The 14,678-nt window shown below is 40.9% G+C and overlaps 2 protein-coding genes across 2 annotated transcripts; both read left to right on the top strand.

Annotated features, from left to right (window-relative positions):
• LOC143011997 (interferon-induced very large GTPase 1-like) lies at positions 1-4,943 on the top strand. Its single transcript, XM_076165024.1, has 2 exons — positions 1-37; positions 130-4,943. The coding sequence occupies exons 1-2, from the start codon at positions 17-19 to the stop codon at positions 4,939-4,941; spliced, it is 4,833 nt and encodes a 1,610-aa protein (XP_076021139.1). The 5' UTR covers positions 1-16; the 3' UTR covers positions 4,942-4,943.
• Positions 4,944-7,607: 2,664 nt separating this feature from the next.
• On the top strand, positions 7,608-14,658 carry LOC143012012 (uncharacterized). Its single transcript, XM_076165043.1, has 4 exons — positions 7,608-9,018; positions 13,489-13,630; positions 13,747-14,439; positions 14,549-14,658. The coding sequence occupies exons 2-4, from the start codon at positions 13,525-13,527 to the stop codon at positions 14,656-14,658; spliced, it is 909 nt and encodes a 302-aa protein (XP_076021158.1). The 5' UTR covers positions 7,608-9,018; positions 13,489-13,524.
• Positions 14,659-14,678: the final 20 nt, after the last annotated feature.

The following is a 14,678-nucleotide window of genomic DNA, read 5'->3' as shown; positions in this document are numbered from 1 at the left end:
TACCTTAAAGGAAGACATGAGTGAAAATAAGGATGAGGTAAGACAATCTAAATGTCTCTACAGGACTATTTATTCAATATTCCATCATTCAAAGTAATAATTCCTGACACATATGATTTACTTTAAAAGCTGGTAGAGATCAGCAGGGAGGAGCAATGTCGAAGAGAAACAGAAACACTGTTCAACAGACTTCAACTTGGAGACAAACGCCAACAGACGTTGACACCAGAAGATTTTCTTCAAATAGGCCCAGCTCTGAAACAGCAGAGCGACACACCTGAGAAGGATCTAGCCCATACGTTTCTCCAAAGGTTGATGATACTGGACTATAGAGCAAGATATATTCCTGTGAAACAAGACAGTGCTGAAGTCTGTCAATTCAGACATGAGCCAGATGTTGCAAATGATGAAACAGGAAAAAGTAACTTAGATGATCTTTTCAGTTCTACTGAAGACTCTGAGCCAAAACCAAAACCAAATGTCCATCCAATGGACGTTCAAATGGCAGTTTTCCACTGCTCAGACACCTTTCTCAGACAGAACATGATTACTAAGCTATCACAATGTCAGTACGCCTTACCTCTGCTTGTTCCTGACCCAGTCTCAAAGGACATTGAGTGTCCTCTTTGGACATTTAGGCAAATAAGAAAAAGCTGGAAGATGACAGATAAATCAAAAGGTTCCATAATGAAGAGCATGCCTGTCTGTAAAGCTGAGACACCCATGGTGTCATTCCTCCGTCTTGGTTCAGCCTCATTGTCAAAATCTCAGCTACTGAACAACTTAATCAACGAGCGCCACAGCACCTTCTTCCACAGGAACTGCCCAGGTAGCACAAAAACTCGCTACTTGATGGATGGAGTGGCAGAGATCGCCTGGTACTGCCCAGCTGGAAAACCCAACGATTCTTTCACTGACTTCATTGCCTTCTGTAATCTCCACGGTGACGCTCTGTCCTTTGATAAACAACGTGATATACTGATTGAAAAGGCTTCAATCAATGTTGTGTTGTTACCATCTCTGAAAAGGGGAGACAGAAGTATGACCGTTATTTCCTCACTCCTTGATTCCTCAAAGCCTCTGATTTGCCTCATTGCTGATAATGATTCTAATCCAGTACAGATGAAATCAGGACATTATAAGATTGGTCTGAAAGACAAAAGCCAGTCAGATGCATCTGAAGAACTGAAAGGAATCATTCGGAACATTTTGTCTGGATCCTTTGATTCCTTCCAGCTTGAAACACTGGCTCAAGTCTCTGGAATCAGAGTGGATGAAGAAAATGAGATCTGCAAAGAAGGAAAAGCTGCTGCTTTGGAAATAACCAGTTTGCTTCAGGACATGGACGTCTCAAAGATCAAAAAGGAAAAGCTCCCTTGTCAGGGCGAACTGTGGCATGAGTGGAGCAGAATAACAAAACAACAGTATCACCTAAAAGGAGCAATTGAAATGGAGAAAAGTAAAAATCAAGAGAAACTGCAGGAAATACGGCAGAGACAGCGTGCTGCTTCCTGTTCTGACCTCATGCGGCTGTTCATCAAAAAACTCTCGTCTTTGCAATCAAATGAGAAAGCCTGTTTCCTGACATGGACTCAGATCTTACTAGATGACCTCTCCACAGATGACCTCGCTAGAATTCTCCACAGTTATGATAAAAAGTGGTCTGAATTCTTGGCTCTAAAGAAAGACAAATCTGATCAACTAGAAAACAAGCAAACTGAGCTTGAAGAGATTTCAACACAACTTCAAGCAGCAACATTTGGCTTGGAGCACATCTTCAGGGAGATGGGACAGATCTATGAAGCTCATAAATCACAGGCAAAGAGGCGAAAAACAGGCAGAATGAAGTGGTGTGGCTATCCTGCTCTGGCTGCAGAGCTGATGATATCAGGACATCCCATGGAGCTGATGGATGGTGATGCAGGTCATGTACCTCTAACATGGATCAGTAGTCTGTTAGATGAAGTTATCAAGAAGCTGGGTGATAAGCGAGTTTTTGTTCTGTCAGTTCTGGGCGTACAAAGCAGTGGAAAATCAACAATGCTGAATGCCATGTTTGGTTTACAGTTTGCAGTAAGTGCTGGCAGATGCACCAAAGGTGCCTTCATGCAGCTGGTGAAAGTGTCAGAAGAGATGAAGAACGACTTAAAGTTTGACTATGTTCTAGTTGTGGACACTGAAGGACTGCGTGCTCTTGAGTTGGCAGGTAACACAACTCTACACCACGACAATGAACTGGCTACGTTTGTCATCGGTGTGGGAAACATGACATTGATCAACATCTTTGGAGAAAATCCAGCAGAAATGCAAGATGTTCTACAGATTGTTGTACAGGCTATCATGCGGATGAAGAACATTAAATTGTCTCCAAGTTGTGTGTTTGTTCACCAGAATGTCACAGACATTGCAGCTTCTGAGAAAAATATGGATGGGAAGAGGCGCCTACAAGAAAAACTGGACCAGATGGCTCAACTAGCTGCCAAAGAGGAGGGATGTGATGCCAAGAGCTTCAGTGACATCATTGAATTTGATGTACAAGAAGATGTGAAATACTTTGCCCAGTTGTGGGAGGGAAGTCCACCCATGGCCCCTCCAAATCCAGGTTACAGTGAAAGCGTCCAAGAGCTGAAGAACACCATCCTCTCTAAAGCATCACAGTCTGATGGAATGACTCTCTCACAGTTCAAACACAACATTGGAGACCTGTGGAAAGCTCTGCTGAATGAAAACTTTGTCTTCAGTTTCAAAAACACACTTGAAGTCGCAGTGTACAGAAAGCTGGAGGTCCAGTATGGGAACTGGACCTGGACCCTGAGGAAAGAGCTGCTGACCATTGAAAATCAGCTTCACAACAGAATAGAGAATGGAAACCATGACATGGTTGAACTCAGTTATCTTTATAACAAGATGAGCAAAACTTATGAAGATGTCAGAAAAGCTATAGCAACATACTTTGAAGATAAAAACCAAAAAGAAATGTTGGCTCAATGGCGAGGAAGATTTGAAAGCAAAATCAAAGACATTCATGAAGAACTTGTGAAAGCACTGAAGAGAAAACTGGATGAGGTTCTCCAGCAGAAGAATGCTTGCAAAAAGCTTGATAAGAAGAAGCCAGAGTTTGAGAACAAGCTACTACAAAAGAGCAAAGAGCTTGCTCTGCAGCTCAAAGGCAAGGCAACAAATGAGAGGGAACTTCAAAAGCAGTTCAACCATGTCTGGGATGGCTGGGTTACTGAATTAACTGCAGACACAGAGCCCATAAAGGATATCAAGCTACAAGAAGATCAGCTTTCTATCCTTCTAGAACTTGGCATTGAAAGTTCTCTTATACATGAACTCAAAAAATGTGGCAAATACAAAAAGATAGCCAACCTTGGGGATTATTCTGAATATGATACCCGAACCAAGCAGAAAGATCCCTGTGAGGAGAGACAGAGATCTAAAGATGAGAGGGAAAGCAAAAACACAACGACAGGGCAGTCTGTCTCTGTGCTTGAACAAGGCAAGCAACTCCTGCAATCCTTGTTGCGCATGGAAAAGAATCCACAGATTAGTTTTACATATCAAGAACAACAGCAGATCAGATCTCTCATTGACAAAGTTAACAATGAGGCCAAAAGCACAATTCAGGGCAAACCTTTAGCCACAAGAGGCTACAGTTCTACTTATCTGGAGGAAATGGCCAAAAATGTTGAAAAACAAGTCAAAGAATTTCAATTAAAACAGAGCTATGCTCTCAAGAAGGAGTTCACAGTTGATCTTCTGCTCTATGTGTTTGACGCTACAAGACAGAACATTTTAAAGTCTCACAATCAATTCAAGGCAAACAATGATCTACGACATTATGTCAATAGCAAGAGAGAGCAGTTCTATGGCATATTCAGCAGCTTCTGTAAAGGTCACTCATCAGCTCTTGTGTTTGCAGAGATGATCTGTGATAAACTGAAGGATTCCACTGTCCAGGCTGTCTATGATCAGACTGCCATTGATCTTGCAGGAGAGATGAAGTGCTCTTTCTCACCATTCAATGGGAACAAGGTGAATTTGGAGAAGCATGTATTAACATCCCTGGCAGAGAAAGAGGACTTTCAGGACTACATGAACTACATCACACAGCCAAGGGAACATGTCAAGACTTTCATAAAAGAAGAAGTGAAGAAATATATCTTCACTGAACACAAAGACTCCACAAAGAGTTTACTCAAGAAAAATGTTCAAGACATCCAGGGGCTTCTGAGTCGAGCTTTGCATAAAGCTACAGAGAAAGTGGCACAAGGGGAAGCAAACATAAACATGTGGCTGGAGGAATTTTCCAGTGAGCTTAAGGACCAGCTCACATTTGATACCATATGTTGCCAAACCTTTAGTGACATAAACAAATTTGATTTCCTTGAAGAGGAAGTGAAGAAAAGACTTGAATCCATCTTTGAGCAGATCACTGCACTCCCATTAGATGACCTGGAGAAATGTCAGAAGAGGCCTGACAAAATTCTCATTGACCAACTTTGTAACGGCTGCTGGGTACAGTGTCCATTCTGCGGGGTCATTTGTACCAACACACTGGAAGATCACAGTCCAGATAAACACAATGTCCCCTTTCATCGCTCCGGAGGGATTGATGGCGTTTACTATCAAAAGACAAAGGAACTGGACGTAGACTTCTGCACAACATCAGTAGCAAGTGACTGGTGCTTTAGACCTCAACATGATTCAGATAAGACGATTCCTTATAAACTCTACCACACTGCTGGTCCAGAGTATGAATCTTGGAAAATCACCGCTGATGAATCTAAGCTGATTTACTGGAAATGGTTTGTGTGTAAGTTTCAAACGGAACTGGAAGATCACCATAAGAAAGAATTCAAGGGCAGAGGAGAAATTCCCAGTGCCTGGAGAAAACACACCAAACAGGAAGCGATTGCAAGTCTGGATGAAATGTAAAACCTCAGAACAAACTCTGCTCTGCCAAAGACACGATGACCTCTTGTTGTCTGCATATTTGCAAGCTGCAATATAGAAGAATCTCATTGAAAGATGATCTTGACTCTAAGTGAGCAAAACAAATATTAACAGAGATCAGGTTATTGATTGAAATCCAAAGACCTCAAACAAATCAATGTCAGGATGGAGAATTCACTCCAATAAATAAGATAAAAAGATAAATGACTGCAGATGCTATTGTTTCTAAATGTCATATTCAGATAAGTCACCAAGTGAAAATGGAGTTTTTTTTTTTAGGGGAAATATTTTAAGCAAGTATTTGAGGTGGAAATGACAATCACAGTGATATTATCTGTAACACAAGTGATTTCAAGTATGCATTACATGTTTTTAATGCTTTATATCTGCTTTATTTTGTTTTTCTCCTGCTGTTAATTGAGTCCCAGGAAAGATGGCTGTTTTGATTCATCACAAATGTCAAATCTGCTTATTTTTTCTATAGGATGAATGAAATGCACAAGTTCGAAACAGTTAAAAGTTCAGACACCAAATAAATGTGCAAGAATATGAGCTGAGACATACTAGAGACAATAAACTTGTTTACTGATTGGATTTTCCATTGATTTAAAATCAGTAATGAAGCTGTGGTTGCTTGCTTCTTATTTTTCTGCAGGTTTCATTAGAACAGCATTAGAAAACAGCTTTAACTGTATATCTATAGAATGGAGAAGATGATTTGTATGGTGGATCTTTTGAGTCTGAATTAAACATTTATTTTATGACAATGCCTCTAGATGACAGCTGTCAATGTTCATGAGCAGGAAAGGAAATGTTGTTCATTAAATCTTACCTATAAAACTAAGGAATTGTGTGGATTCTTTCTTGAATAATTTCTCAAACAGAAATGATGTTTTACATGTGTGTAAGTTTATAATGTAAATGCATAGAGTTCATCTATGCTGGGTCTGGTTTCATTTGATCTAAATGATGAATGAAGCTAAACTATCAGTGTTAGTATTATAGGATCTCAATGCAGCATCTGACAAAGTGAACCTCAGGATTCTGTAACACAGACTGGGACAGCGTAAATAGATTAGAATTATATTTCAGAGGAAGGGATTACTTTGCATCAATTGATAATTATGATTGGGAACAGATAAAAATCTAATTTGGTGAAGTGTCCATTGTTGGGCCTCTTCTTTTCAACATCTGCATGTAATCAATACCTGACTGTCAGATGAATTCAGTACGATTCATAAACTTTTGGACAATATTTACTATCATGTAACATAGAACATATATGTACCAAGAAAAAGTAAGGCTGCGTTTCAAAATAAGTATAAATATAAAATGAATAAAATGTGAATGTGATGTAATAAATAATCTCAACACGAGAAGAGAGAGAGAGAGAGAGAGAGAGAGAGAGAGAGAGAGAGAGAGAGAGAGAGAGAGAGAGAGAGAGAGAGAGAGAGAGAGAGAGAGAGAGACTTCCTGTCATCAATTTCCAGGGCTTTTAATTTCTCTCTGATTTTACAGTGGACACCGAAGTGGAATCCAGAAAATAAGTCAATGATTTGAGTTACAAGGATATTACAAACTTGTTGCCAGTATGAGTGTGGGCAAACTGCCAGGGCTCAAGGGCCTGGTGTCAGGCTCTCAGGGGAAACGGTGGAACAGCACAGTTTCATACCAAACTCTTGTTGATGAAGGGTCATATATGAGCTGACCCACCTCCAAAGGAATTTGTCCAGATTGAGGGAAGTGGAGTTGGTAAAGTGAGCTGAGAGACGATTGAAGCTTTCTGCCATCGATGGCTTCCTTTGACATTTTCCATCAATTAAGATCAATCAATGTTTTATTATTATATCTTTTGGTTATATTTGCCATAATACTCTGCATTCATTCATTGGGGGCGGTAGTAGCTCAATCCGCTGGGTCGACAGCTGGGAACCGGAGGGTCGCCGGTTCGAGTCCCCTGTGTGGACCAAGGAAGCAGACTGGTAGCTGGTAAGTAACTTGTTTGCCTCCAGAGCACTGCCGAGGTGCACATGAGCAAGGCACCGAACCCCCAACTGCTCCATGGGCGCCGAAAAATGGCTGCCCTGCACCCCCTCTGTAATGTTTGTGTGTGTGATATGTAAGAGGGGGTGCAAGACAAATTTCAATTGCATGTAATTTGTAAGTGAATTGCATGTAACATGATAAATAAACTATCTTAAATCATTCAAAGTTGCAGTCTTACACGTAAACAAGACTGAAATAACAAGAAGCAGCATTTAAAACTAAGCATTTTGAAATTGAACATTAAAATTCAAAATGACCGCCAGCAAAACAATTCTGCCTATTAAAGTGATGGAATGAATGAATTCAGTCCATATGTGCTCTCAGTGAATATGCTCAGGCTTCATTTGGGATAACAGAATGAAGTGATACCGCCATCTAGTGACTCAGGCTGGAACTGTTGGTAGATTGTTCTGTCAGCCATGGTCCACTTACTGACAGGGTCTCTGTGTGAACGATACACTAGACCAGCGATTCTCAAACTGTGGTACAAACTGTGGTGAAAATAAACAACCATGAAAAAATTTCAATAACAATAAATGTTTGCACACGGCACACTACTACCGCTTGTCGATAGTGACGCTGCGTGCAAACGTCAACTATTGGCAGACTACTACAGGCTAAACTTAACTGTGGGGGGAAAAAGTAGGAGCGATCCAAACCCACTAAAGTCGTGGCTCCAGAGGGAATCTAAAAGAGCGAAGTCTGCGGATCAGGAGGAGGATATTTTAAACTGCCTGAATGACGGTGAACGGAGTGCGAACGTTAGCAGCAACATAAGTAGTGTGAAGTGTCCACAGCACCGGGAGCTGGCTGCAAAAAGCGAAAAACAACACGGAAAAATGACCCGAGTTATATCAACCTGGGATTCAGCTGGCGCGGGACGGAGGACGAGCCAAAGCCACAGTGTGTGTGTGTGTGTGGTGATGATCTCAGCAATCAGTCCGTGAAACCATCGCATCTCAAACGGCATCTTACAACAAAACACAAAATGCTGAAAGACAAACCAGTGGAGTTTTTTGTACGCAAACGCGATGAACTGAGGCAGTCCAAATGCGCAATTCAGTTCCGTGGTGCACCTGTGGTTAAAGCGCAGGAGGCTTCTTATCGTGCCCAGCCTCCGCATAGCGAGAGCAGGTAAGCCGCACACAATTGGTGTGTTTAGCATTAGCAAAAGAGATGCTACACATTATGTGTGGCGAGAAGATCGCCGAATAGTTACATTTGGTGCCACTTTCAAATGACCCAGTGTCGCGGAGAATAGGAGCCATGGCAGATGACGTTAAGACGACACTGATTGAACGCATTAAAAATAGTCACTATTATTCCATCGAACTGGACGAGACTACTGATGATGCAAGTTTCACCACTTTAACTTGTTTATGTCAGATATGAGCATGATGGTGCAGCTGAGGAGGACTTTCTGTTCTGTCAGGCCTATAAGAGTTATAAATAGTTGCCAAAATGCTGTGTGTTTGAAGTACAGTTGGTTGTGTTTTTGATTTATGTTCTCACATGCTGTGTGTGTGTGTGTGTGTGTTTGTATGTATGCGTGTTTTTGAATGAAATGCAGTTGTCATAAATGTTCTTACATGCTGTGTGTGTGTGTGTGTGTGTGTGTAAGAGGGACTGCCCCCTGCCCCATATAGGAGAGTTGTTCTAGTACCAATTTGTACAATGTGGCTGTGATTGACGAAAGTGAAATTAAATAATATTCTTATGAGGAATAAATGTGCTTCCTGTGTGTATTTTGCATAGCAGCTGAATGGGGTCGGCCTACGCTACTGTATTTTAACATCGAGAATTTGAGAACCACTGGTGTAAGGCATCTGGGCTGCTTACCCACACCTCCTCTTGCCACAAAGTCACGTGATTTCAGAGAAGCAGTGAAGATTTGTATTCAGTTTTACTTCCGTATTTGTCTTCACTAATGGAGGGGGGAGGGGTTTGGCTCTGTGTATAGAAGTTGTTGACAGGGAGACGTCTCAGTCACAAGGAGCAGCAGACAAGACAAAGGTGAGTAGATTTGTTGGCATATTTATGTATCTATAATCAAAACACAAACATGTCAGTTTCTTGTGTTGCGTAGCCATGGAGGCTTTTGCTTGATATGAACACATGATGACACACGGCCCAACAGAGTGAACAAGCTTCCATTTAATCCATCCTTATCCCTTATGCCCTCCTCAAATTTACTAACGCTGGACACCCTCGTGGCAAAAAAAGCCACGCACATAAAAACTGCAATTATTTACGACAAAAAAACACAAAAGGTCATTATTTTCCATAAACTAAATAGTAAATGGATGGGGCTTTGGTGGTGATTAGAGTCTTGGATGTGTCACAGATTAGTAGTATAATTGATTTGATTGCATTAGTATTTTTTATGTAAGTTGACTTCCATTGAAGCCACACTTTCTAATTTCTCCTCTGCGTAGGGTGGTAATGTAATGTAAGTCGCTTTGGATAAAAGCGTCTGCCAAATGCTCGGAATGTAATGTAATGTAATTATTCAGAACAGAATGTTTGTATGTTAGTTGTCTTTCCTTTAGGGAGGCAGTGGCTCAGTGGGTAGTGCTTCCGCTTGGGAACCGGAGGGTTGCCGGTTCGAGCCCCTGCCGAGGTGCCCCTGAGCAAGGCACCGAACCCTAAATTGCTCTCCCCTCTGCGAAGGGTGGTAATGTAATGTAAGTCGCTTTGGATAAAATGATCGTCATGTAATGTAATGTAATTAGTAGTATAATTGATTTGATTGCATTAGTATTTTTTATGTAAGTTGACTTCCATTGAAACCACACTTTCTAATCTCTCTGCCATTCCTTTATAAACCATAAAGGACTCAGCATTACTCGTAGTGCTGAGTAATAAAATCATCATACATCAATATTTTTGTCTACTTTTTTTTTCATAAATCTCTTAAGCAACTTCTTGGCTGCTGAAAACTACCAAACATTCAATAATTTTTCAGGATTTTAACCCTTCAAATGCCTGTTTAACTACTTGAAACATTCATGTGAAATTATAACATTCAAGTCTATGTAGAAGTTTGCGGTGAATGTGTGTAGCAACTAATCTATATACATTTAATTACATTCAATTTAAGTATAAAAAAGGTATAAACCGGCTCTGTAAAAACTATCATCACTATCATGCAACGCATTCAAACCCTGCAGTAAGGGACGTGAGCTGCCGACAGCTTTCGACTTTGTCGAATTTACCCGTTCGCTTTTTGTTAAATGATCCTTTTGCCACATGAATGTTTTTTTATTTTTGACAAAAAAACACAAAAAGGTCATTATTTTCCATAAACTAAATAGTAAATGGATGGGGCTTTGGTGGTGATTAGAGTCTTGGATGTGTCAAAGATTAGTAGTAAAGTTGATTTGATTGCATTAATATTTATTATGTAGTATCAAATACTCACACTGGACACCCTCCAGGCAGAAATGGCACCATTGACTTCCATTGAAACCACACTTTCTATTCTCTCTGCCATTCCTTTATAAAACCATGAATTCTCTAATGTCAGCATTTCATTATGAAGAAAAGTGGTGATATTTGACATTTGTAGTGTTTTCAACAAAATTTAACCATTTTCCCATTGTAGGCCGATGCATGACTTTTTGACACTTATTATGACTACCAGGGGGCCCCAAGAGTTTTTTTGTTTTTTTTTTTAATGCGTGTGTGTGGTGTGTGTGTCTGTGTGTGGACATGTATCTGTGAAGAGGCGCCTCCTGCCTTTGCTGTGCTAAAAAACAAAAACAACTGCTAGTTTGTTTATGCACCTAGGTGTGTGTGTGTCAACATCTGATTCATCAATGTGAACATTTATTGCGCAAACAACAACTTTGAAAGCTTCATCAACAAAAGAGAACACAACAGAACATGAAATATGAACACATTTGAACCAGCAATGTCCAGGCTTTGAATATGTTTGAGAGAAACGGATAGATTGAGAAAGTGTGTGTGTGTGTGTGTGTGTGTGTGTGTGTGTGTGTGTGTGTGTGCGTGTGTGTGTGTGTGTATTCAGTTTAGTTTAGTTTAGTTTAATTTATTAGACCAACAGGTCCAGCAGCATGTGACCTGGTGCTCTCTATACATGCACTTGTTACACTTGGTGCAGGTGGTAAAAGACTTCTTTTTTAGGCCTGTGCACAACCAGCACACACTTCTCCTTCTGGTCGAGCTGGTGGCAGCAGTGGCAATGGCGGTGTTGATGGTGTCTGCGAGGACAGTAGTCTGTAACTCCGGCACCATGGCAGCGGCAGCAGCTGTACACGGGCCGGTACACACCTGCTAGGATGAGAAGTCCCATGTGGGCTTTTGTCTCTTGGGGCATCCACATTTGTTCAATGAGCTGGGTCAGGTCAGGAGTAAAGAAAAGGTCAAAAGATGATGCCACATGGTGAATCCTGGAAATGGCATATCTTGTGGGCCGTGGCATCGTGCCGGTGGGTGCCTGGATGTAACGCAGCGTCTCGGCATGGGATGGAGACCAGACTTGCCCGTTATTTGCTGTCCACTCAGTGGTAGGATGAGCAGGATCCTGTGTGTCCTCTCCACTTTCACAGGAAGGGTCAGAGGCACTCACAGAAGTGGAAGACTCCAGTGAGTAATCTGTGTCAGACTCACCCTCGAAGCTTGTGTCGTGCGATGAGTCGAACAGCTCACTGGTAGATATAGGCTGCATGATCATTTCTCTGGCCTCTTCCTCACTGAAATGCCTCTTCATCTTTGCTCCAGGTCTTTCTCCTTCTCTGCTCACTGATGAAATGACCCCTCAGCAAAGCTACATGTGTATCTTTGGCTGTGGAAGCAGCCAGGTGCATAAACAAACTAGCAGTTGTTTTTGTTTTTTAGCACAGCAAAGGCTAGAGGCTCCTCTTCACAGATACATGTCCACACACACACACCCCCCACACACACAACTGACACACACACACACACACACACACACGCAAAAAAAAATACAGGAGTTTCATGCATCGGCCTACAATGGGAAAATGGTTGAATTTTGTGGAAAACACTAAAAATGTCAAATATCACCACTTTTCTTCAGAATGAAATGCTGACATTAGAGAATGCATGGTTTTATAAAGGAATGGCAGAGAGATTAGAAAGTGTGGCTTCAATGGAAGTCAACTTACATAAAAAATACTAATGCAATCAAATCAATTATACTACTAATCTGTGACACATCCAAGACTCTAATCACCACCAAAGCCCCATCCATTTACTATTTAGTTTATGGAAAATAATGACCTTTTGTGTTTTTTTGTCGTAAATAATGAAATCCTTCGAGTAGTTAAACAAGCATTTAAAGTGTTAAAATCCTGAAACATTATTGAATGTTTGGTTGTTTTGAGCAAGTTGCTTAAGAGATTTATGAAAAAAAAAGTAGAAAAAGATATTGATGTATGATGATTTTATAGCAGTTTTTAAGTGCGTGGCTTTTTTTGCCACGAGGGTGTCCAGTGTATGAAAAATGCGTAAAGTTTGTGCCAACCCATGTTTTTGAAACCTAAAGTCATAACAGACCAAAGCTATGTTTGCACAGACTTGTTTATGTACTTCCTGTCTGTGGCTTTAAACTAGATCAGCACCCTACTTGCCTTATCTGCCCACTCACACTTTCACCTTTACCCAGCTAAAGGCTTTGGTTGCCTCACATTTGGTCTTTGATGGTGAAGTTAAACCAAAAACAGATTAAATTGGGATAAAATCCCTTCAGCATCAAGAGCAGAAGTGTGCAGCAGAACTGTAAGGAGATTGTAGAAACAGAAACACAAATAGAGTTGCTCACTTTGCTCGGCCCGTGACTTCAGTCAACCAATAACCTGCAGGCACTAATGTGACAGAAATGAAAGGTATTGAAAAAAACCCATTGGCTGAACGATAAATAGATCACCTGAATCCAACACCAGACAGTCACACTCAGTATCCATATATGGTATCTGGGTTGCTAAGTTACAGCTCCGGTTTCCACAAAGTCACATGATTTCAGAGAAGTATTGAAGATTTTACTTTCATATTTGTCTTCACTAACGTGCCGGGTGAGCTCCATAGCTACTTAGACCCACCACATCAGATCAAAGGTGTGGAGGAGGAGGTTAGGGCGGAAGTGGCTCTGTGTACACAGAAGGTGTACGATGTAAGACGAGCTGGAAATGTCAACATAAGAATATGATGCAATCACATACCTTTTAATTAAAGGAACTGTTATGAGGGCTAAGTAATAACTAAAGCAAGCTGAGCCTGAATTCAGCCAATCATTGTTCATGTTTAGCTCATTCATAATGAATATTCATGATTCAGTCAAGCGCCAAAATGGGATTCCTACTCAGCCAATCACAAAGTGGTTTTATATATTCATGGGCTTGCATTGACTGGTGTGTGTGTGTGTGTGTGTTGGCTGAGTGGCATCTGTCACAGCACAGAGCAATGAAATGTACTTACAGTAATATATTATGAATGCATCAACAGTGTGACTGTGGCTGTACAGCATGAAGAACAGATGAGATGGAGGAAGACACTAATGAAAACACAGCAACAGCAAAAGGAGAAGGAGGGACATTGGACAGCACCGGTCCAATATCTGAGAGTGCTTCAGCACCTGTGACAAAATGTGAGAATGACTTGTTTGATTGATTTCTGCTGCACTTGACATTGATAAAAGAAAAAGCATATTGTTATTAGAATGATTAATGCATTTACTAATGTTGTACACCTTCTGTGTTCCAGTGGTGCCTGAGCTCACAGTTGTGTTAATTGGTGAGGAGAGTTCTATACAGATCGGATCAGAAAACCTCTTACTTGACCATGACAGGCAACAACCTGAGGAGATGTTTTCATCCAAATTATATGATCTGTGTGGGCGACACATTTGTGTTATTAACATGCTTGGGCTACAAAACATTGAGCCGCTCTCATGGAATGAAGGAAGTCATGCATTTCTGTTGCTGCTGCCTTATGGTCAGCATGTCAGCCAGTACACTTCAGGAGTGCAGTGGTTTGAGAAAGTATTTGGGAAGGAATCCCTTGCTTTCCTAATGACAGTTGTGACCCATGAGCCAGATGAAGATTGTGTGAGTGCACTGACAGACCTGAGAGCAAACAACAGCTTTGTTGAACAAAGGTACCACACATGTAGAAACAGTATGAGAGATGAAGGAGAGATTATAGCTCTGCTTGAACACATAGACACCATGGTCTCTGAGCATGATCCACGCTGCTATGGTGGACTGATGTGTAGTGAGAAGAAAGAGCATGAAGATCTCCTGCTGGACCACAGACCCCAAGAAGATGAAGAGTTTCAGCAGGATCCAACAGGTCAAGACTTTAATGTTCCACAGTGTGGTGAAGAGCAAGAATTTGATGATGACAACAAAACAGAGACTGAGATCACATCTGAATCACCTTCTGTGATAAACAAAGGTTCTAGTCATAGAAGACAACTTAACTTTAATAAATGTATAACCTTCATGTAGTCAAATATTATTTATATCTGATCCTGAAATTAGTTTCCTCCTATATTCATTTGTAGATGAGATCAATGAAAGTGCAGCTGCAACCAATGACCAGGTGAGATGTTTTCACATATTTACACACCAGCATTTTAACCTCATTTCACCTTCTTGGCCAGTTGTCAGTTAAACAATTCTTTAACTGAATGG

This window comes from Genypterus blacodes, unplaced genomic scaffold (assembly GCF_046128005.1).
Source record: "Genypterus blacodes isolate CSIRO-AG114 ecotype Tasmania unplaced genomic scaffold, CSIRO-AGI_Gbla_v1 ptg000140l_1, whole genome shotgun sequence".
NCBI lineage: Eukaryota > Metazoa > Chordata > Actinopteri > Ophidiiformes > Ophidiidae > Genypterus > Genypterus blacodes.
This window is presented reverse-complemented; position numbering and strand designations above follow the sequence as displayed.

Bases quoted from the DNA above. Each gene is read 5' to 3' on its own strand.
- LOC143012012 (XM_076165043.1), top strand. From the start codon at position 13,525: ATGGAGGAAGACACTAATGAAAACACAGCAACAGCAAAAGGAGAAGGA. The intron at 13,631-13,746 runs GTGAGAATGACT...TCTGTGTTCCAG, and splicing joins TTCAGCACCTGTGACAAAAT to TGGTGCCTGAGCTCACAGTT. The intron at 14,440-14,548 runs GTTCTAGTCATA...ATTCATTTGTAG, and splicing joins ACCTTCTGTGATAAACAAAG to ATGAGATCAATGAAAGTGCA.
- LOC143011997 (XM_076165024.1), top strand. From the start codon at position 17: ATGAGTGAAAATAAGGATGAG. The intron at 38-129 runs GTAAGACAATCT...TTACTTTAAAAG, and splicing joins TGAGTGAAAATAAGGATGAG to CTGGTAGAGATCAGCAGGGA.